Source organism: Heterocephalus glaber, unplaced genomic scaffold (assembly GCF_053883595.1).
Source record: "Heterocephalus glaber isolate CG9 unplaced genomic scaffold, H.glaber_assembly_v1.0 deba00001572, whole genome shotgun sequence".
Classification (NCBI taxonomy): Eukaryota; Metazoa; Chordata; class Mammalia; order Rodentia; family Bathyergidae; genus Heterocephalus; species Heterocephalus glaber.
This window is the reverse complement of record NW_028258357.1, coordinates 2,575,832-2,599,864: the sequence shown is the minus strand read 5'-3', so window position 1 is coordinate 2,599,864 and position 24,033 is coordinate 2,575,832. Positions and strand designations below refer to the sequence as shown.

The 24,033-nt window shown below is 35.5% G+C and overlaps 1 protein-coding gene across 8 annotated transcripts in view; it reads right to left on the bottom strand.

Moving 5' to 3' along the window:
- Positions 1-24,033, bottom strand: part of Tmtc2 (transmembrane O-mannosyltransferase targeting cadherins 2) — a 531,775-nt gene that overhangs the window by 43,145 nt on the left and 464,597 nt on the right. For 7 of the 8 annotated variants that reach the window (XM_087192795.1, XM_087192793.1, XM_021246525.2 and 4 more), the window contains one exon: positions 10,957-11,020. In XM_087192795.1, coding sequence (XP_087048921.1) covers positions 10,957-11,020 — 64 coding nt within the window. Of the gene's footprint in view, positions 1-954; positions 9,340-10,956; positions 11,021-24,033 lie in introns of those variants that run through there. The other variant, XM_021246523.2, reaches the window with a different exon arrangement.

The following is a 24,033-nucleotide window of genomic DNA, read 5'->3' as shown; positions in this document are numbered from 1 at the left end:
GAGACAGCAAGATCGAGGAAGCTAACTGAATATAGGTGAATTTGGGAATTTTAAATAGCAATCTATTTTCCCATAAGAAAACTGATAAATTAAGACATATGTCCATGTATTCTGGGTTTGCTGTTTAAGTAGAGTAAGCTACAGAAATGCATTTTAAAATACATTGGTTTTATTAGTATTTGCATATTAAGTTCACTAGGGACTAATTATTGCAGGCCTGATTTGCTGATAGTCTGATACCATAGCTGGGTAGGAGAATAATACAAGTAGGAGAATAGATAACTACAGTAGATGAACCTTATGATTATAAAATTTAAATTAATAATACAACTAAGGAAAAGATCATTGAACTTTGTTTAATAGAGAACAACCATTTTTCTACCATTATAGTAGTAAATGCAATAAAGAAATAATTTGTTGCACAGGAAACTAAATCAATAAATCAATAAATAGTAAGGACTTTGTTATTTTTATAAGTTTTATGAGGATTCTCATATAAACAAGTGACAATTACAAATGAATTTAGAAAAAACTAGGAGAGGTACAGATTTCATAAAGGAAGATCCAGCTATCTCTTACCAAATCTTACCAAAATTGCTTCTCTCCGTAAAATTCAGCATTCCTAAGCTGAGCATTTCTTTTCAAATGAAACTAATTTAGTAATTAAGTGACTACTCCAAATTCCTTCTAGTCATAAGAACTCTAAGTGCACCACATTTGTACTTTTTTAACCTTCCCATTGCCATTTATTTTTCAAAAAGCAAAGATGTATATGATGCAAAACTGCATTTCTGAGAGTTCTTTTAGTAAAGGCCTTTTAAGAAAGTGACACAATGAAAACCACATAGGAAGAATAGGACTCATTCAAATATGGAAGTTCAATACTTAACAAAATCTGAATTCTCTGTAGCTTTAATATTTTATAATACCTGATGCAGCTTGTGTTTAGCTGTCCCCCCCCCCAAAACCTCATGGGAATACAGTGGGGCTATTTTGGAGGTGGCTGAATCTAGATGGAGGTGGCTGTATGACAGCACCACCCTAATTCTGGTAATCTGAGTAAGACAAAAGGGGCAGAAAGTCACTGTTGAGGTCTCTTGTTGCCTTTGCTGTCTTCCACCACCCTAAACTATTCCCCTTCTCCCACCCTGCCTTGGAGCTAGCCGATTATGGACTGAAACTTCTATGAACTGTAAGCCAAATAAAACTTTCTCCTTTAACTATGGTCTCAGGTATTTTGTCTTAACAGTGAGAAAAAAGTAACTAACACATTACCCAAGATGTGGGTTCACCATAACTTTGAAAACTATGAATACTGTCCCATTGCAGTCATTTGTTTATAGGTCAAAGACAGAAATACTTTGTAGCATATACAGTTTTTTGTTCTTTCTAAAAATATAGGTCTTCTTACTTCTTTTCTAGTGCTTCTCAAAGACAATGTTATGTATTTAATCAAATCTTTCTCCGGTTACAAAAATAAACTGTTGATTCTGACATTTTTCAAGTGACAAGGGATTTAATATGATAATAATTCAGTCTGGGAAAACAATTGTCTATGATGGCAAAGGCTCTCCTTGACCAAACATTAGATAGGTTCTTTTCTAAAGTTGCTTTGCAAGGAAATGTACCCATAGGGCTTGTCTTGCACCTGCCTGTTCAGCTATAGCAAAAGTCCTGCTAAGCTGGTTTGGGGAGAATTCTCCCACCCTCTAATCTGATAACCTTCAGTATTTAATCAACCCCCTACACACACACACACACACACACACACACACACACACACACACACACACAAAACCCTGACCACCTGGCCTGCTTTCACCAAGAATCCCCTTACCCTTGATGTCTTCTCTCAGCAACTTTCCATCCACTCACCTCTTCACTCTGCAAGTTAGCTACTGTAGGAAAAGAAAAACAGCATTTCCTTCTACCTATCTCAATTGATAATCTAGGGCCCCATGTAACAAAACAGATTAACAAGAGAAAAGCACATAAATTTATTTAATATCAGTTTTGTGTGACATGGAGCCTTCACAAGAAAATGAATCATAAAAACCTAAGTGTTTTTCATGCTAGGTTTGATGCAGAGTGTAAAGAGTGTGAGAAATAGGATAGACAGTATAAGCAAGCATAATAAACTGGAAACTTAGCAAGCCCTGTTTGTTCAATTCCTCTCTGTATCACCTTGTTTTAGAGATAAGGAAGTTTCTTTCCTCCAGGTGTGAGGAACCTCACACCTCCCACAGGCAGGTCTTATGACCTGCTTTGGGGAAGGTCAGAAAGTTCTTCCTGCACATGCCAATTCTCAAATTCTTTTAGCTTAAAACAGTCCATATGCTAAGTTGTCATATTTTGGGATAGCATTTCCTGAACCTGTCACTATAAATCCTCAGCTGTTTCTGCTGTTTTTGGAGTTAAGCCCGATCTCCCCTATCACAATAGTCTGGACACCTTTCACAGTAGTCTTAAATAAAGTCTTTCCATTTCCAAATCTGTCAGAACATTTTTATTCTTTCACAAGAACATAGGATTTTCGAGAGAAATTAATCTACCAATCTATTAATTTTCCAGGATCTGCTCAAACTGCTTAGCTTCAGTATAATTTAATCTGTAGATACGGATTAGGATTCAAATGTATAACAAAGGGCTTGGAGTAGAGGAGGAAGGGTAAGGAAATAGGAAAAGAGAAGGAGGAGTCTTGGGGCAGAATTACCAGAGCGAGAGGAACAAAGACTCACATTCAAGGTACTTACACAAAGACTTGCAGCTTTTTATTAGCGTGTCAATGTATTTTCAGAGAAAAACAAAGGCTCCATAAGCTCAATCAAGAGTCAGAAGCATAAATGCCTAAGAAGATAATAGAAACAGAAGAGGCTAGCCATGGAAATAACCACAGGGGATTATGAAGAGCATGTAGTTCTCCGTAGGTGGCAGCCAGGAGTCCACCCTCCATGTTATTTCCAGGTGGGAGTGTGCGAGTGTGGTTAGAACTGTGGAGTTTTCAAAGGAACTAGGGATGACGTTTCTGTGGACGAGAAGAAGCTAACCATAATTGCAGTGTGTGGTCCCTCAAGTCAAACAATTACAGCTACAACTCCACACAAAGGATGCCCCCACAAAGAAATGTAAGTAAAAATAAACATGCTTAGAATCAGAGAATCCAATTAAGTGAAATTTCCTTAAGGTTTTGATGTTTCTTAAAAAACAGTATTCCAGTTGATTTTCTTTGAAGCCCAGAGGCAGTACATTCCTGCCCATCTCTTACCTCCTCTGATCTTTTTTGTTGTGTGTCTAACACAACACATACACAGAGGGTGCCTACATATATTTTTAATATAGTGTTTAAAAATGATTGCATGTGGGATGTGAAGCACAGCAATACCCCAAGGATGGAAGAAAGATAAATTCAGCTTCGTTCAGCACAAATATCTGGCCCCTGTCTGAGCTGCAACCAGCCCTCACCAAGAGTTAGTAAACAAGTGGGTTGTACTAACCATCCCTGTCCTTGAAGCATGAGATGTAGACAAACTGATAAACAGAAGAAAAAGAGTAACCACTTCAGAAATACATTTTTGTTCTGGTATAACATTTTCAAAATAGAAGTACAACACAAAGCAACTAAAATGTAAGCAGACATGAATACAGAAACTAGACATTGAAACTAGTCAGAAGAAAAGTACTACAATATATAAATAATTTAGAAAAGATCTCTACAGTGGAAAGGAGTTTGAAAGGAGATATGAGTGAGATGAAACTAAAATTGATTTTAGCATAACTGAAGCTCTCGGGGAAGTGAGCGTCTATCTTACTAAAACTAGATAGGAAAAATTAGATATTTGGTAGGTATTGCTATGTGCACAATGTAATACCAATGGGATGAAGCCTATATATGACCTGAGGGATGTGAAGAGCTTGGTTACCAAGTATGGGCAAGTGTGAATAATCCTAAAACCAAAGGTTTGTTTCAATATCTCTGGATCAATTTAAGACAACTAGGCAAAATGTAGAGAAAATCTAATAATCCTTTCTCCTTTGATTAAAACTTGTTTTTCTCTGGGTTGGTCAACTTATCTCAATCCATTTTCTAACTGTAAAATTCAAAGATATAATTGAAACAGAAAAAAAAAAGCTACTGAGAGCAGGAAAACCATGTGTAATATTAAAACACATTTTACTCATAAAGTCAATCTGGTGATTCTGGGATCCATATACTATTAATGCTGAAAGTCAAGAGACACATGCTATGTAATTTTCCCACATTGCCTGTGGAAAGTTTTGGGACAGGCCATATGCTTCCTCCCCCATTTATAAGCAGAAATGTGGTTTAACTGCTTCCCAGACAAATTATTATTAACTTTGTCATTTATTTTTCCCAACGAATGATGATCTCAACACCTCCCCCACAAGTCCTTTTATGGTGAAATCTGAATCTGTCCTATTTGACTTAATTTCACAGTCTCTTGTTCTAATTAGAGTTGAAAAATGTATTTCCCATCAGAAGACAACTATATACTAAGGATATTCTATATCCCTTCCATCAGAACATCTCAAGAAATTATTCCTCAACCTTTCCCCCACCAGATTCTAGTCTTGATGGTTATTTATGCTCCATATTCATTCCCCCTCCATAGAAAGTGTAGACCAATTTCAATGTAATATACTAACTCACATACTAACTTGTGATACAAGCTGTACTTTGTCACAGTAAGCTCACTGCTTTGAATTTCCTTCCCATATTTCTCAACCTGAATTTTTTTTTTTTTTTTTTGGTATCAGAGATCGAACTTGGGACCTTACGCTTGCAAAGCAGGCGCCAGAACCACTGAGCTAAATCCCCGGCCAATTCTTCCCATATTTCTCATTTGTAATATTTGAAAAGTAATCATTGCTAAAAAACACAACTAGATAGCCTTGCCTTTGATCTGATAATAATGCTATGAAATAATTTATATTTCAAATGTCTGAGAAAAGTAAAAAGCACATATGCAGTTTTCTATTAAATAATATTGGCAATACAGTACCCTTTTATATAGTGAATGTACATGCAGAATATTTATAAAATATCATACATACTAGAAATGTAAAGTAGTAACAAAACATCTTCCATCAGTTAGAAAGATAAGTGAAATCTAGAAATAATCTAGATTTTAGAATCTTATTTAAAGATATAAAATCACTAATTGCTTAATTCTGTATCTCAATTGATACTTACTTATCACATGTAGACACTATAGGCCTATGTGAAATATTACATACTGTGCACTTTAGAATGTCCTGAGGTCCACAATTAAACCTCAAATTCTGACCTTCTTTCTATAGGTTAACAGATAAACAAATGACCTTAATTGATGTAATTTACTAAGTTTACCTCCATTCCATGTCCAGTTTTGATTTCTTCCCTCTATCTTCATAGTTTATGTTTTCTCCTTAAGTTCTTAGGGAGGAAGTGGTCCTTTTTATGTCCTTTGCATTCTCTTCCCTGCCTCTACTTAGCTATATTTTCAGTAACATTTGAATGCATACACCCTTTAACGCCTGCCTTTGGTACATAAACACTGTATTTTTTTTATATTATCCCTTCTCTTTAATTTACCTCCATATTTCTTACCAGAACATGTTTTACTCTTCTTACTTTCAATTCTCCATTTCCCTACAACCTTAAAATCTTTCCCACATGACTTGTGTGAAAGTGCACTTTTGAAGGGTAATGTTAGTGTATTTTTCAAGTCACTGAACATTCTCAATCCTTATTTGTTTTGTTTTTTTTTAACCTGTTAGCAGCAGCAGTCACTGCTCACCAAATTTGATTTTGTCACTGTCTCAGTGGCCATCCTCATCCTACATTTCAGATACAAAAATTCCCAGGCATTCGTATGGCTCTCTCCTTTCCCTTTGTGTATTCCCTCCCTTCATGATCTTACTCACTTGGTGAGAACTACTTTTCTGCAAAAGACTCCTACATCTTTATTCCTAACTATAGACTTTCTCCCAATGCCTTGCTTGACAGGAATGTCCCATAAAAAAATTAGAATGTTCTATTTCTCGGAATTTGCTAAATTCAAACTTAAGGTTTTACTCTTGAAATAAACATTCTCTTCTGAGCACCCTACTGCTCAGTATTCTTTTTCCAAGTTACCTAAATTTAAAAATTTGGAACAGTCATTTTGGCCAACTAACTTTCTTTCTCACATCCTATGAAATAATCTGCTTATTTTACTGTGTGTTCCTTGCCACCACTTTATGTTCTTGTACTTTAGTCTCTACTGTATTACACCTATGCTGCTACAATGACTTATTATTTCATTATCCTGATGCTCTGTCTCCCAACTCTACTTCCCAGAACACAATATGCATTTTTCCCTGTATCATATAAATGGCCATCCTAAATTACTGCTTTCATTACATCATCCTGCTTCAGAAAATCCTGGAATACAAAATCCCACCCTTAGTGTGATATTAAATGTCTTTCACCTGGTTTTATGTTTCGTTCTATCTTCCTCTTTTCTTCCCTTTGTTCTTATTTATGCCTGCGCATCTACCTGCCAGAGTTCTTTCCTTTCTCTTCTTTTTGCTATAATCTTCACCTATAAACATTCATCACTTCAAGCATTTCTAAACTTGCCAACTCTGACTCAATGCTTTGTCACATCAATCCAGCGGAATGTAATTTCTCCTATGCATTTTGCTAGCCCCTAGCTTATACCTCTTGAAAAGCCCTGATTAGATAACCTTCTTTACTGCCCTGACATGTGAAGATTAAGATTCAAATGTTCTTTCTTTCTATCCTTGCCCATATCAAATGTACATTTTTCAAGGTCAGAGTTAACTTTTTATAACCTTAAAATCCTACTACACTTGGCATAGAGTCATATATGGAACTAGATAAAAAGAATAAGTTGAATGAGGTCAGGCTAAAAACAATTATATTCAGAAGAATACAAGATCAGATCACTGGTACTTATGTGCTTGCCTTCTTGACTCCAGAATTGATAAAAAGTTAAAGTAGGTGACTTTGTACAATACATTACAATGCAATACAATAAATACATGTTTATTCTTCACATTTAAAAAGAATTTTTGAACCCATAACTTGATGCAGAATTTGGCTTAATTCCCACAGGAAGAACAAAGCAATTTCATTTAAATGCTCCCTCTAGTCAGCAATTTTGATGTGTGTGAATGAGGTTGAAGATGGAGAAGACTGTTATCTTTTTAAAATAACCACCACAGAAAGATCAATTTACCTATACAAATGGAAAACTAAAACTCAAAAAAATTGAAATGCAATTTTGTAAGGTTTTCCTATTATAGAAATACATTTTAATACAATAGGAGACCTAATTTTAAAGCAATCATCCCCGAAGTCAACTAAATAAGATTTGAAATTGTTATGTGCCATTTTTAAAATAAGTACACCTAGACTACATACTGAAAATCAAAACACAACTGTGTGGTTCAGTAAATGATGACATACTGAACATCTTGAGGAAGGGATGGCATGAGAATCAAAAGCTGAGTTTGTGCCTAATAATTTAGACTTCTTCTATTTTAACATGAGATCACTGGAATTCTTTGTATATAAAATAATTGAAAATGTCAATGAACAATTTCAAAGTACATTATGTAGATCAATATGGCTTCTGTTGTATCGAAATAAAAAAGCCATGTATTATGGAATCAGTGTTTTATTAAGCGAGAACCATATTCCGCAGATGATACCCAGTCTTTCTTAATCTGATGGCAATAACAGACAGGACACAGGCACTATAGCTACACAGTTTACTTTCCACGTCACTTCTGACATAAGTGTTGCTAAAAGATTCTTGGAGTCCCTCGCATGCAGCTTTTGATCATTACAGATGCAGGGATGTTTAATCAATGGAAGAAAATGTTTTATGAGAATAAGAGTAAGATTAGATTATTGTATACATGTGAAAAATAAAAATAGCCATGAAACTATTTAAATAGAATATGAGAACTGAGGTCCATTTGCTATGTTTTTCCTTAAGCAAATAACTGAAATTTATTCATTTAGAGCATGGAAATAACAAAGAATGTTTTCTGAACAAAAGGAATAAGCAGCAAGATAAAACATTAAGTGGATGATTTATTTTGGACTAAATGTGTAGTTCGCAACAGGGTTTTGTTCAAACAGACCTCTTTCTTTCAGAATAAAAATTTATTATCATGGCTTGTATTTTCACCTTGCCTCAGTGGTACCTTACTTACCTAGGTACCTCACTTATCTGCAAATCAAAACATAATCCCAAAACAAGTAGGGAAAAAATCACATCTGTTGATCCACAAATTGTAACTTCATTTACCTATTGTAAAATATGAACTCTTTATTCTAAGTCTGTAAGATAATTTATTGTTACTGGACAAGGAAAGTATTATTTGAGTAAATTATTTTCAAAAGCTGTAGTTTAAAGCATATTTATGAACAAATATTTTGGGGTTCCAGAAGAAAAAATGGCTTTGAATTGGAGATTACAAATTGATTTTATGATTTGACTTGTCATTTAAAATAAACATTCCCCTAAGTCAAATTTGAACCTTGTAGCACCTGAGTGTCTTTTCTATTTTTAGCGTAAGTCAGGTAACTCAGATAGCTTCCTCACTATTCCTTTACATTGCATGGAAGATCACCATCTGACCAACCACTTAACAAACATGAAAGTAACACACAAGACTGGTGCTCAATGAATTAAGGTTGAACATAATCATTATGTATTACTTATATTTAGAGCATTATACTGATCAGTGTAAAGGGACCAAAAAAGAAAGAATAAAATCCCCAATCTCTGTCTTCAATGAAATACAGTAACACAGTTAAGTCTTCAAATTCAACCCTTTCCTTTGAAATACGGCACAAAGGCACTCAGCTCAGGCATTTACAAGGCTATGCTTCTTGCACTTGCTAACTTCTTGGTATTGCTTTATTTTTCTCCAAAGTACTTATCTCTATTATCTGACGTGCTCCATACTTCAGTTATTTGCTTAGGCTCACTCTTTCCTGACCAAACCGTTAGCTCCTAACAGGCAGGCAGGCAGGCACTGCTGTCCATTTCGTTCAGTTCTGTATGGCCAGTGGCTGGAATAGTGCCTAGTAGTCAATAAATATTTACCAGATCAATAAATGAGATGACTATAATTATTTTGGTTTTCCAGATTTCTGACCTGCATTTCCCCTTTAAAACATGCCCATTTTTTTTTCCATCAAGCTTCCTCTCATGTACATAGTGGCCTAAATGAAAATGTGATTACAAACAGCTGTGACACTGAGTGAATTATTAACTTCGCTGACCGCACAATGGAGATCACACAGGTATATGTGGGCTGTTGGGAGAAATGAAAGAATTCACATTTACTACCTAGAAAAGTGCTTGACACGTAAGCATTCGATGGATTTGAGCTGTCATTGTCTTTACCATTAGGATTATCATGTTCTTTTGATATAAACAGCTCATCAATTCTTGAAGCAACTCATAATTAATGTGAATGGGTTCAGAGTAGTCATTACAAAATATGCCATCTTTTAATACTTGGTATTTTAAGCTAAAGAAAACTGAGAAAACCAGAGAAGCAGGACTGGCACTCGGTGATCTCTCCCACTTCTTCCCCGAACAAGGTCAGAAGACCCTCGTTAATATCTTTATCTCTGAAGACAAAAGATATGGAGAAAAATCTGAGCAAATAGGCCTTGTCATGTCTCTCCCAATTTATTAACACTACATCGGCCTCTTTCGTTTTCTAATCATATCTCTGCATAATCGGACATAAAAATATATAGGTTTCCCATAGTTTCCTTTGGCTTTTCATTTTTGAAGGCTCCCTTGTCATCTGAAACTTGTATGATTTTGTTCTGTTAATCTGTTTTTGCTATAGGTGTCAGCCATGAACTTTGTGACATATAAGAAAAATATTAGCCCCCCACGCACATAAAAATAAAAGAAGAAAGAAAAAAACGAAAAAGAATTTTAAAAAGTTTCCTTGTAGGTCTGTTTCAGAGAGCACTAATTCCATTTTTGTTTTCTCGGAAAACTGTATATACCTCTAAAGGAATTACCACACTGCATTTCAATTAGTTGATTATGTTCAGTCTTCTCCACTACACTGTGTGGCCTTTTAGGCTATGAAATCTCTGTAACCTATCAGGAAACAAGCACTCTACAAATGTTTGCCCGATGGATGAGGTACTATAAAGAAATGAGACTGATCCCATTATTTGTATTCAGTTCACACATGCATTTTCATTACTGTTTCAAAATTACATTTCTCAATGTATGGTTCAGATCTGGAGAGCAATGTAGAAGAAACATTTTAGTACAGGACAGTGCGATAGAATGTGGACAAAAATAAAAGCAATGCACTGGAATTCAGGGGTGCTGCAAATACAATGGTTGAAAGACAGAAACAAAAACATTTTCTCAGTTGTTCCACTTCAAATGTAATGATCTAATTTACATCATCTGACTTTGTAAGAGTGTGACTACCCAGGGAAAACTTACAAGGAAAACATGAGTGATGCAGTTGAAAAACCAGCTATTAGAAATGGGTATTACAAACAGGATAAAGGTCCACAGCTCAAAGTTTAACTATATGTGATAACCAAACAATAATAGGTATTTAATACCACAGCAAAAAACAAAAACAAAAAACTTTCAAGGAAGTTTAAAAGTCATCCAAATGCAAAGTTAGATACTAAGTACTAAAAGCTGCAGTTCAAATGATAAAAATTCACAGTGCTTTACACCAGTTAGAAAATAGCAGCTTTACCTAGGGGGAGGGGGTTGCAACTGGTAGACTTTATTGTTGAATTAACTGCATAGTGGGTATTCAAAATAAGAGGCTAGAGGAAAAAAATCCAGTACCATGACATATCTATATCCTAACACTATTATGTGCGTTCAGACCTTCCCTCTGAATAATGCTGCTCATTAGGAAAGTACTTACATTAGGCCTGAGTCTGGCTGCCAGATCGTAATACTTTTCGGCTTCTTCATTGAGGCTAGCCTGTCTGTTGAAGAATAATAATAAAAAAACTGTATCATTTATTTTAGAATGGGTAAATAAAACATCATGCCACGAAATAATACTAACTTTAACAATGTACAATCATATCAATTAAACAGTAAGTTCCCTATATGGAAGCCTGAGTGTTTACAATAAATTTATATAAAGAATAGAAATAGTGTCTCAACATAATTCTATTCAGTAGGCATTAGTATTTTAAACTTATATATTAGCAATTAGAAAAGTTCTTGGGGCCAGAGATTTAGCTCAGTGGTTTCACTGCCTGCCTTGCACGCGCAAGGACTCGAGTTCGATCTCCGGTACCAAAAAAAAAAAGTTCATTTCCTTTTCTAAGCTAATCCATATAATATATTGAGATTCTCCAGTTTCAACATGATAATGACAGAAAAACCTTAATTTTAACATAAGTTATCAAAATGAGTATGTAATTGTGACTTTTTAATAAAAATAATGAAATATGCAGGGTTTTAAAATTCAGTTCTATCTACACAGTCACTTTTTCTGATTGAGGAGAAACTTTCAATTTTGTGCAGTGTAAAGAAAAAACAAAAGGCCAATTTTTCTCCCAGGTCTCTGGCCACCAGAGTGGGCACATGACCCAATCTTAGGTGAGTGAATGTTCTCACCTGGAATTTTAATTCCTGAGTGACAGATGAAAGGATGACCAGAATCTATTCAAACAGTGGAAGGAATGGGGCTATGTCCTGGTCAGACTTGAGCTATGAAGAATTGCTAGAGTCTATTTCACTCCTTGGCCACTGGGCTGCCTTCTTTCCTGCGGATTCAAGCCTTCCAGCCCACAGGGAATTCTTCAGTTTCCACTGCCTTCAAAGTCCAGAGTCAGTTTTCTTGCTTAGCACCAAACTTCATGCATGGCACAGCTGACTTATGCAAATAAGATGCACACTGAGTTTCACAGATGCCTTTGTTCACTGCCTACTCTTGCAACTCCCAGCAAAGACTTAGGTTAGGTTCAGCCTACTTGTTAGCAGAAGAAATCAAATGTCAGGTTGTGTTGAAGCCTAGTAATTTAACCCTCAAAACACAGTTGTTGTTGTTTTTAATTATTATTCTGTGCTACATCAGAGGGCCTTCAAAGAGAGCAGATATTAAGATTGAAGAAGCTCTTATAGGTCAGACTGGAATCTAGTAACCATATTTGAAGGGCTCAGAATAAATGCTATAGGAAAACGCTAACTTTATTTTTTGATTCTACACCATAACTCGCATGTGACAATAATAGTAAATGGCGGCATGGCCTGTATTTAGAATGGGGTAGTGTTTTCTGAGACAAGATAACTGAGAGGTCAGGAATTAGGATGAGAAAACAAAAAAATTTAACTTTCTCAATTAGAAAACTACATCCAGGTTTTGAAAGGGAAGGCTAAGTAGCTGTACCTATGAAACTGAATTTGCACTTTTGTCAAGCCAAATAAAAACTATAAAGCCATACCCGATGCAACCATACAAATTATAGGAATAACTGTAGATAAAATCCCTGGAGAATAGGACATATTCTTCTAATTTTTAAAGGTGAAATAATTAGAAACACTGCTATTTTAAGTGGAGGTTTTAAAGAAAGTAAAAACCCTTGACCTAAGGCTCTGCTGGACCTATGACACGTTACAACGTGCCGCTGCAATTTATATTCCCATAAATGTTAAAGTTCAATTTCAGTATGTCAAGAAAAGTACTTTAGTCTGCTATGAAACAGTAAAATTCCCCTCACTAGGGTATTTAATGAAGGTTCCCTCCACCAAATTACAGAATCACTTTGGTTCAGATTCATTCGGAAATCTGAACCAGAATTCATTAGGTCATGCCCTGCAAGGTTTCCTCCAGAGGAAAATAAAAGGCATGGAGGTAGGAAATTAGAGTAACTTAATACTACAAAGAAGTAAGTTACTTTGAAGCAAGATCAACCAATAGATGTCTAGCATGGAAAGTACAGCTAATATTAATGTTCATCTTTACCGACATTTAATTCATAAAGTAGATAAGGATCAAAGAGAATCAATTAGATGAAATGCCTTTATCAAAATAACCCAAATTTGAAAAGGTTTCCCTACAAAACAACTGGTTACTAGTTTTTAAAGTCATCAAATTCTCTGGTGATTTAATGCCTAAAGGAAATATTTAGTTTAGAAAACTTAATTTCTTAAGCTAGAAGTAGAATTGATTATATTCTAAAGAAATAAAAAAACAAGGATTACATCTGTCATATAGCTCTGAAAATTAATTTTCATTCTAGGGCTTTGCTTCTATTATTAAATAGTCTTTCCTGACTACTAATCAGAAGGCATTTATAGCAACATATGGAAAATTGCAGGGAAAAATTATGTTGATTCTGTCCATATAATATAATGTTCATATATATCCTTGTTTTATTCTCCAAAGAAGAAAGAAAACTCCTGAGGAACTGTCCAATGTCCACTTTGTCGGGTATGGTGTATTAAACACTCTCCTCTTCAAAAAATATCCCGGGAGTGCTCACATAAATCTTAATTGCATAAGTGACCAAATCATTAATCAACATATGAAAAGTGAGGAAATTAGCAATATACTGCCTGTTGCTTGGGGGATTCTATGAAATGTTGACAACCACTCCCATGATGAGATTGTTAGGGACTGGCTACAGGATTTGGGATCTCAGAATATTAGGATATGCATATTTAGAGCAGCTGAAAACATGCACTTTTCCTGAATATTCATACATTTTCTTCTTTCACTATTTTTCTTTTAGAATGGAAAATTTATAAATCCTCAATCAAGGTATGCCTTATTTCATTTACTATTTACAATGTTATGAAGCCATTCCTATTATTAATCACAAAAAAGATGATAACAAGGAAAAAGATACTTTCTTACTTCTTGCAATACTCCACTTTTAGGAGATCATAATTAGGCACTGAAGGGAACAGAAGTTTCCCACATGGTTAAGTGGAAGAGTAAGAAAGTGGATTAGAAGGGAAATGGTTGGCTTTGTCAGGACATCACCCAGGCCAGATGTTAAGAGCCTTGTGTTTTGGGCACAGTACATTTTACAAAGCCAGGAATGAATTAGATGGTGAGAAAGAAAGATCATTCACACCAGGAAGCTATGGTCCAGATGGGCAATTTTCCCCACCTTAACCTGCCATCCTGAGAGTCAACATCATGCGACATTCATGAGAATAGAAATATAATAAGTATGCCAACAAAACCCCAATTGGAGATTCAGATGGATTCTCCTTTCTCATTACCTATCTTAGCCCTCACCTATGTTAAATCCTCTTTCTGTTCAAACTACCTCTGCCTCTCAGGGCCAAAAAAGAGTAAGGAACTAGAAAAAGCCCTAGGTAGTATTTGTGCTTGAACTATGAAATAAACCTTAAATTTCCAAGAAATAGCTTGAGTGAACTGAATGTATTTAAAAGTTTTCCTGGGACTGGGGATTTAGCTCAGTGGTTCTGCCACCTGCCTCACAAGCGCAAGGTCTCTAGCAGCATTCTGATGTAGGACTTTTTAATTCCAACTGTGAATTATCAACTTTGAATTTTAAAATTGCTTAAAATGGACAATAACCACTGTTTGATTCATACAAAATATATTTTATTAAAGGCTAGGTGATTATTTTTGAGGATAGATTTTTTTTTTAACTAGACAGATTTTTGTTCAAATAACACAAATGTAGAAGGAAACAGTAGCTGGATTTTTCTGGATTCTTGCCAATCACTAAACTGATGTTTAGCTTTAAGGTACTCAAAACAGCATTAAACTTTAATTCTACTTGATAAGCTGTATAGTAGGAATAGAAGTGAAACTGAAGTAGATGGCTTAAAAACATATGGGAAATCTTTAAATAGGAAAACCAAAGTCACACATATATAAAAACAAGGAGTAGAAAAGATCCTTTCAATGAAACTCCTATAATAACATGTATATAACCTCTAAGTCTTCTTAGATGAAAATTTCTCTGCTAAGATATCAAAGATGGCTTCAAGACCCTTATGTATTTGTCTCAATAAAGGATAAAGAAGTGAAGAGGAAATGATGAATAAAAGAAGAAAGAAAAGACTATGCTAACAATGGAACTTTATGAAAGGTCCCACTGAATCAGAATTTTGTGATGTCACCTAAGAATTTGAGCCTGTTCTTTCATGGCCTCAAGCCTTACAAGCTGGAAATGAGGCAGGAGATTAGGGCATGGCAGATTGGGTGGGGTAGTAGGTGTGAACTGTTAATTGAAACATTCTAGGACACATGCCCAGAACAGTTCCCAAAGCCCTGCAAGTGGACTGCTCAAGAAGAAAGGAAAGGTGTTGGCCATGTCAACTGATATATTATATTCAAGGTGTTATCTATGAGGTAGGTGAAGTCAGAAGGGATGGAGAGGAGGTAGAATAAAATACACAGTAGATCAGAACATCAGAAGCATCTCTTGGGTCTCGTTAGAAATGCAAAATCTCAGCACTCATACCTTGCATTTTTTTGTTTTATTTTGTTTTGTTTTTTGGTACCAGGGATCTAACTCAGGTCCTTGCACTTGTTCGGCAGGCAGGAAACCACTGAGCTAAATCCCGGCATTACCTTGCATTTTAACAAGGTCCCTGGATGATTCCATTGGTGATTCAATTAATATTTTTAAAAGGTCTTTCTTAGGTTGAAATTTTAAATACTCACACTCATAGACTGTGGGGCCTCAAGACAGAGGCACTTTATAATTTGGAGCTGGAATATTTATGTATTTGGGGAGTTAGAAGTCTGTGGAATTTATGAATCTACAGACACTTTGGGCTTGGTTTGCAGGAGAAAAGCAAGGACCCACCCAGAAGTAGAAAGATAATGGCTCATTTCACAGGTAAAAAGATAGCCTATTTTACAGGAGAAAGACAGGGGCTAAGTCTATTGTATATCATAATATCAGGTTTACTTTATCAAGTGAGCTAATTTATGGATTTAAGAATTTTTTTAATTCATTAAGTTTATTGGTAGATTTTAGGTATACAATATGATGACATTCATCATTGGGAACTTGCACCTTTACATGATATATCTTGGTTCTTATTTTTTCCCCATCCCCTTGCCCTCCATTCCACCCCTCCACCCCTCTCTATTTACATAAACTTTGTTTCTGTTTTTCCCTTTTCTCATATTTATTCCTTTCCCTTCCCTAAGGATCAAAATGTATAATAGGTAATATGAAATAGGAAGATAAGGCCCAAAGAGGAAGAGGAAGTGAGAGGGATTTAAGAATCTTTAAAGAATTTTAGGTGTGACAAGCCTGAGAGAAAAGAACCCTAAAAAAGCCTAGGGAGTTATAACCTAGGGATAACCTTAGGTAACTGCATCTAGAAGGTGCAGTCTTCTTCTTCTTCTTTTTTTTTTTTTTTTTGCTCAAATTCTTTTATTGGTACATTTTAGGTATACTGTACCTCAGACAAAGGACTACTATCTAGAATATACAAAGAACTGAAAAAAATCAGACCCCCCCCCAAATTTAAAGACCATTCATTCAAAAATGGGCATCTGAAATGAACAGACATTTCTCAAAGAAGTAAAAGCAGCAAATAAACATATGAAAAAATGTTCAACATCACAGGTTATTCGAGAGATGCAAATGAAAACAACACTGAGATTCCACCTCACCTCAGAAAAAAGAGTTGCAGTCTTCTTAAGAGCACAATTTTTAAATTATGATTTCCCTTGTCTTCTTTCTACCTATCTTTATTTCTTCTATCCTGCCTCATCTCCCTCCCTTTGACATCAAGCCCTTATTCTTTAAGGGATGCACAGAGGCTGATGGTGCATCTTCTTAGGGTTGATTTAAGCCGGTGTGTGTGTGTGTGTGTGTGTGTGTGTGTGTGTGTGTGTGTTTGTGTGTGCAGGGATTCAAAGTCCCATTCTAACAGATCTAAAAGAGACATGGGATGGAATTAATATGAGAAAATGAAAAAATGGAAACAAAGTCTTTGTAAATAGGGAGGGATGGAGGGGTTAAGGGAGGGCAGGGGAAGAGGGAAAATTAAGAACCAAGAGAGATTATACAAAGGTGCAAATTTCCAATGATGAATGTCATTATATTGTATACCTAAAATGTACCAATAAAATAAAAATTTAAAAAATAAAAGAGACATGGGATATTGGATTCTGTTGTTTGAAGAACCATTATCTTTTGATCATCTGGAAAATATGACAGGGACATTTGCAAATAGAATACTGATGAACAGTGGCTCCTAATAGTTGTAGAAGTCAGACAAAATTAGGCACTGTTTGGCATAAGCTTTTCATCTTTAATATTAACCTCTATTTGTCCAGTAGTGTTAACTTAAGTACACCAGGTGCAGTTTAAGAGCATACAGACTTCTCCCTATTTTGTCAGTAAGAAATCCAAAGTCCTTCTATTTTAATTATAATGAACAAAGAACTCACTAAATAAAGATACTTATGTTTTCATGATCACTGGGCCATTAAATTTCTCTTTACTACAGGGCTTGGTTCTGAATCTGACCTTTATTTTATAGACCTGAGGATCATATCAAAGAGGGATTGGGCAGAAGAGTCAACTTCAATCTTAATCTGCAAATGCTCTGCTTTAAAGACCCTACAACCCATTACAATGCAGTTGAAATAATATTCTCCTGACCAAACACTGGCAGTGAGATGTAATTTATAGTTGGAGAAATCTAGTGACTCTGTAGTGCTTTTCATTTATTTCAAAACATTAAAGGAGAAAGTATGTGGCCTAATGGGCCTTGGAGATTCAGTTATTCATTGTTATCTCAAGGGATTTGTTCCTGACACCCTGCTCCCTGCAGATACCCTCCATACCTCCAGATGTTCAAGTCCCTCGTATACGATGGTGTAGTATTTACATATAACTTACACAATCTTGCCTATACTTTAAATCATCTCTAGATTACTTATAATGTGTAATACAACATGAATGCTACATAAATATGTATTATACTGTATTGGTTAAGGGCTAATATCCAAAACAAGTGTATACATATTCAGTACATTTTCCCCCAAAATAATTTCAATCTGTAATTCATTAAATTCAGAGACATAGAACTCGGGGATTTTGAGGGTCAAGTTTATATATTTCTACATGATATGCAGACACATACACACACAAATACGGTTTGGGGAAACAATCTGATTCTATTCTTTTCTCATTTAAGAATTTAAATTTTATCTCACTCAGTCAAATTTATAAAGAAGTAGGGCCGAGGATTTAGCTCAGTGATTCCATTGCCTGCCTCGCAAGTGCAAGGACCTGAGTTCAATCCCTGCTATCAAGAAAAAAAAAATTATAAAGAAGTTAACATTTCTAAGCTATTTGCTTACATAGCATATAATTATATAAAACTGTTCTGAGTATAGAAATTAAAAGATTGTGATTCTTATATATTCACTTGCTCTCTAGAAACTAAAGAAGCAACAGGGACCAGGTAGGTTGATGGTGTTGATTTTCCTGCTACCTGAGGAGCAGTGATAGCTTGTCCCCTTATGCCTAGTAAAGAACAAAGTGCACACAACTCTCAGTTGTATGACTCATGTTCACAATATATTATACTGATATTTCTAAAAATGTAATATCCCTTTGATAATTCAAATGTAAAGTTATCTCTCCAATGACCAGCCATGAATCTTACCTTCTAAAATTTACCAGAAAAGAATAATTTAATACTACTAGAGAAGTCTTAGTATTTAGGGTTCATCAACTGAACAATTAATTATTCTTTATAAATCCTTTCTCCTTTAAGAAATGCAAGAATGACAGCTTCTTGGTAGTTATTCAGTTATAAAGACGGAGGGGACCAAAGTGACATAGTGCAGACAGAATCAAACTTGGGCAGAACACACCAAGTTTAAATCACAGCTTTATCAACTCTGAGTGGTACTAACTCTGAGCCTCAGTCTCCTCATCCATAAAATAGGAATATTAATGTCTACCTGACAAATACACAATCAGAACTAAGAAAGCAGCTTGTAAAAATACAACATATAATGCCAGGTGGACAGAAGCTATCTGAATAAATGCTACCTTTATATCTTACCATACATGGATTTAAAACAACAACAGCAAATCTCTTCTACCAGAGACTATGAATGCTGTGTATCAGGTAAAATTTGTTTTTGTGCCTTTTGACTTCCTTTCAGCTATCAAATATATTCATTTTTCTCTCTCTCTAGCTTCCATTTCTAGGGGTAATACCTGAATACTTCCATTCCAACTGCTCCTAACAGAATAATTGATTCAATTGTTTCCTCATATACATGTAGAGACATAACTTCACTGAGTTCTAGCACTTTAAATTCCTTTGATATTTTCTTTTGATGATAATCAATCCACTTTTTTTAATGATCTCATCTGGAAGTACCTAACAATTTTTTCAGTTTATTTGAAGTACTCAAAGTGTTGCCATGCATTGTCAATGTTCGTTATGTGACAACACTCAACATCTATGGTCAGCCCTCCTGTGGACACGATAATTAGCCGCAATTCGGGTCCCATCTTCCTAAGCAAAGAGGAAGCCCCAAATCCCTTCATCTTTCAGCTTTCTTCCAGCTCACAACTAAGATCCCACCAATCAGATAGACTCTCAAGAGAATGAAATTCTGAAGTAAGCATAATGGGAGGCAGCTGCACCCAAGAGAATCATCTTCTAATGAATGGGGCACACACTCGGCTTGGTTCCTACAGGCGATGTTGGCACAACTACTGGATTATAAAAGCTACTGAGCCTTGGGAAGACTGGTAGTTGAGGGCTGTTCCTCTAGAGAACCCTAACCAACATAGGTACAATTCCTGGCTGTGTAAAGTAGTGCTCTCAAGCCCCTCGAGTGATCTGTGGGTGATTAGAATGCTCTGTAGTAAATCCCCTTTTTGCTTAAATTAGCAAGAGTGAATTCTGTATCTTGCAGCTAAGAACTGTGACCCACATATGAAGACAATTTAGGATTGGATCTATTTTCATCAATTTTGCTTGCAAAATTATGAGAAGGGCCTTTATGCTATCTTAGAAATTGTCTTGAATTATTCAATGATAATGTTTATCTGTTAATAATTACCTGCTCTCCTTATTTAAAGATTTATATTTTAATTAACATATACCACAAATAAAATCATATTGGTTATACACAGCACTAATTTATTCACATATTTATATATTAATACAACTATATCATATATTATATAGACACCAGGCATGTATTATACATCTATATTATACTATATATACTTTATATAATTATACAATCACATGAGTGTATATAGTGCTACAGATATATATTTAAGTGTTATTATGTATAGTTAGGCCTATAAGTTTTATATACTTCAATTTCTATCAATCATAGTTTTTATATTTGTTATTCTCCAAAGAGTTTTGGGAAAATATCTACAGCTTCTATTTGAATGATTAGTCTATTAATCATACACTGCCTTTATTGCAGTTTTAACTTAAGAGATCCTACTAATCTCTTAGTTCTCTTTTCCAATGTTATAATGTTCCTATTTCAACTACCTATTGTATTTCCAAAGTAAATTAGGTTATTCGATGCTAACTCATTCTGAATATCACTGATTTAAAACAAAAAGAATTTATTTCTCACCCATCTGAGCCATCCAATGAGGGAGGGAAAGGAGATTTGTTTCCCTTCGGTTACAGGATCTGCTTGCACTATCTTCAAGTCAGAAAAAGGAAAGCGTACTCATAGCTTTTCTCAGAAGTGACATTTGCCCCATTTACCTATTCAGAGACCCAAATAAGGTAAGTGCAAGTCTTTACCTTTGAAGAAGGCCAGGCACAGCAGTCACCCATTGTGTTTCTAGAAGCTGGAGGCCAAACCCATTTGATGAACAACATTAGTATTGGTTCCCCCCCATCTAGGTTTCATGTGAATCACCTTGAAGTAGAAACTAAGCATGTTCTAAGTGGCTTTTGAGTTTTCTCTTTGTTGCCTTGTCTTGGTTTTGCAGTACTGAGGATCAAACACACAGGTTTGAGCTGATGAGCTACATCCCCAGCCCTTTTTATCCCCAGCAGGACTCAAATTTGTGATCTTCCTGCATCAGCTTCCCAAATGCTGGGATTAAAGGTATGTATCACCGGGCTCAGCTCTTAAATTTCTAAGGTTAATTTTGCTTCACAAAGTATTTACTTTAAATACTTCCTCTTTTTGTTACTCTTATTTGAATGCCAAATTGAAATAAGATTTCTCAAAATTTGCCTTTGCTTCTTCTTCCTCTTTTTTAACTTTTGCTTCTGCTACTGAGGAAAACCTTCATGTATTGCTCAGAGTTGAAGTGGTCCTTTAAGAAACTTCTCAAATTTCAAGCCTCTTGAAAGTTCAGGGAAAGACTTGCTCCATGACAGCTGGTCCTGACCCTTACTTCTTCCTCAATCAGAACAAACAACTTTTGTAAAAAAGATTTGGAATGAACAGTGTTTTTTCTTTGTTAATAGATTCTTTTGGTCATTTCATTAGGAATTAGCCAAGGAAAGGGAAGTTAAAATCAGTATGGTAGAACCATATACTAAACATAAGCTTTTCCTAAATTGTTGAGTTGGGATATTCGGTAAAGCATTAATCCAGCTAAGCAAGTCACAAATAGAAGTTCACCTCTTTGTTCACATCTAACTTATCACCAAACCTTGCCAATTTTTCTCCTAAAATCTCTCAGAAAAACCAAAGTTTTGATGTGATAAGTAATATCAAATTCAATATAGAGCCAGGCATGGTGGCCCAAGCCTTTACTCCAGCAGTCTGGGAGGCTAGAAGGACTGTAAACGCAAGCCTAGCCTAGACAACTTAGCAAGACTCTGTCTCAAAATAAAAAATAAAAAGTGCTGGAAGCATAGCTCAGTGTGATACCCCCCGGGTCAATTTAGGACACCTTGAATTTACAGATAGCTATGATTTTACTTTATACATAATACTAAATAAGCAAAGTCTTGATAGTTAACCATTGCGATAAAGCTACCTTCAAGGAAAGACCAATAGCTTTTCTTATCTTTCAGCAAACAAAATGCTGAATGTTTTTCACTAATAAATAAAGATTGGTGTTTAGTCTGCACAGTAAGCACTGAAGAAATACTTGAATTTGAGTGAGCTGGAAAACACAAAGGCTACATGAAATCATTCCTGGAAACTGATGCTGAGTTGAGTGAGTGCTCACTAGGCTGCTGTGCTCATGCCTGCAGTCCGTACAAGAAGTTAGTGAGTGACTAGAACTTAATGAGGAATGCAGATCTTAGAAGGCTAGAGAGAAGGTTCTGAAAAATAAATGCTAAAGATTTCCACATCAACAAAGTGTAACAAAAGTGCTCCTCTGTTTTCTAGCACTATGGTAACTAAGAAAAAAATTACAAGTGATATATTTAACAAGGACATTTTTTGTAATACTCTTATAATGGGTTTCAATGGGTAGACCTTGAATTCCAGACACTATCTTAATATGTAGCCAATGACTTCTCGATGAAAATATTTATTGAGTAAGATGAATAAGTCTATAGAAACTTGTGCCTTCTCGTCCCTATAAATGCTTTATTGTGACTAGAAGCATAGTGTTTTATTCATGAAGAACAGAAAGGCAAGAATTTGTGATACAAATTAAGGTACTAAAGATTATCCTTGCGTTGAAGGTTCTTGCAGATTGGCTATAGTCAGTCGATTTATAAATATAGCCAATAGTCAATTGACTCTTGATTTCTTTCTGTAGGTGCCAGCTTTCTTGAATTCATGATAAAACAAGTGCTTTGGGAATGTTAAACATTAATGTAGAGTGAGAGCATTCATCAGAAACTTCACATTGTGTCCTTCCTCTAAACCAGGTTTTAGATTGCTTATTTAAAACTAATAAAAAGCCAAGCAGGAGGCCGCTAAGGTACAGATCTAACAATGATTTCAAATGATAAACAGAAGCTGATCTATAAAATTTGCTTTAAATATTGGTTCCTAGGGGTAGAGGGGATGGGATTGGAAAGGACAGCACAAGGGATACTTGGGATAAAGGAACTGGATTGTGATGTGACTGAGGGGATGAACACATAGACCTATGCATGTGACAAAACTGCAGGAAAATAAACATACACACATGTGCGCACACACACATGTACACACACATGCGATGTGCACTAATGGGGGGTACAAGTAAAACCAAAGAAACTCAACACAGCCCATCAACTGTATCAGTATCAATATGCTGGCTATGATAATGTACTCTTGTTTTGTAAGATATCATTTGGGAAAATGGATAAATGGTGCAGATTTGTCCAGATTATTTCTTACAAATATGCTTGAGCCTACAACGATCTGAAAATAAAGGTGAAAAATAAATAGTTCCTCTATATTTCTCAAAGGCCTGTATGTATGTATGTGTATTGCTGGGAACTGAACCCAGGGCCTGATTCATGTTAACCAAATGGTCTACTATTGAGCCTCACCCCAGACCAAAAGTTCTCATTTTTCCTCCCTTGTGAGAGTAATCTATATAATTACAAATCTATCACTAGAAGTCAAGTAGAGAGACCACAGTGTGGCTGTCACTTAATGAAACACTTAGGTGGGGATTTAATGGAGTAAAATGCAAGTGAGAATATGGGAGAAGGGACATACATGCATATTGTTAACAGACTAAATGATGCCCTTTCCCTCCCATATCCTTCCTTCTTCCATTTCTCTTCTCTTCTTTTTTCTGGTATTGAGGCCTGAACCCAGGGCCTTGCGCATGCACTGAACCTCTGAGCTACACTCCTAGTCATGTATAACTCATTTTAGTTTTTTGAAAACATCCTAAAACACCATTTACAGTTGCACTTTCTTTTTATTTTCACAACAACAATAGCTGATCTGACTTTTGGGGATATTCTTGTAATTAGCCTTTGAATAACCCTTCTGAAAACAGAAGTGGTAATATTCCAAAAATATATTGTTCTAAAACACAGCAGATGATGCTGATTACAAGGGTATTCAGAGACCTTAAGTATATTTGTATTTAATAATCCTTCC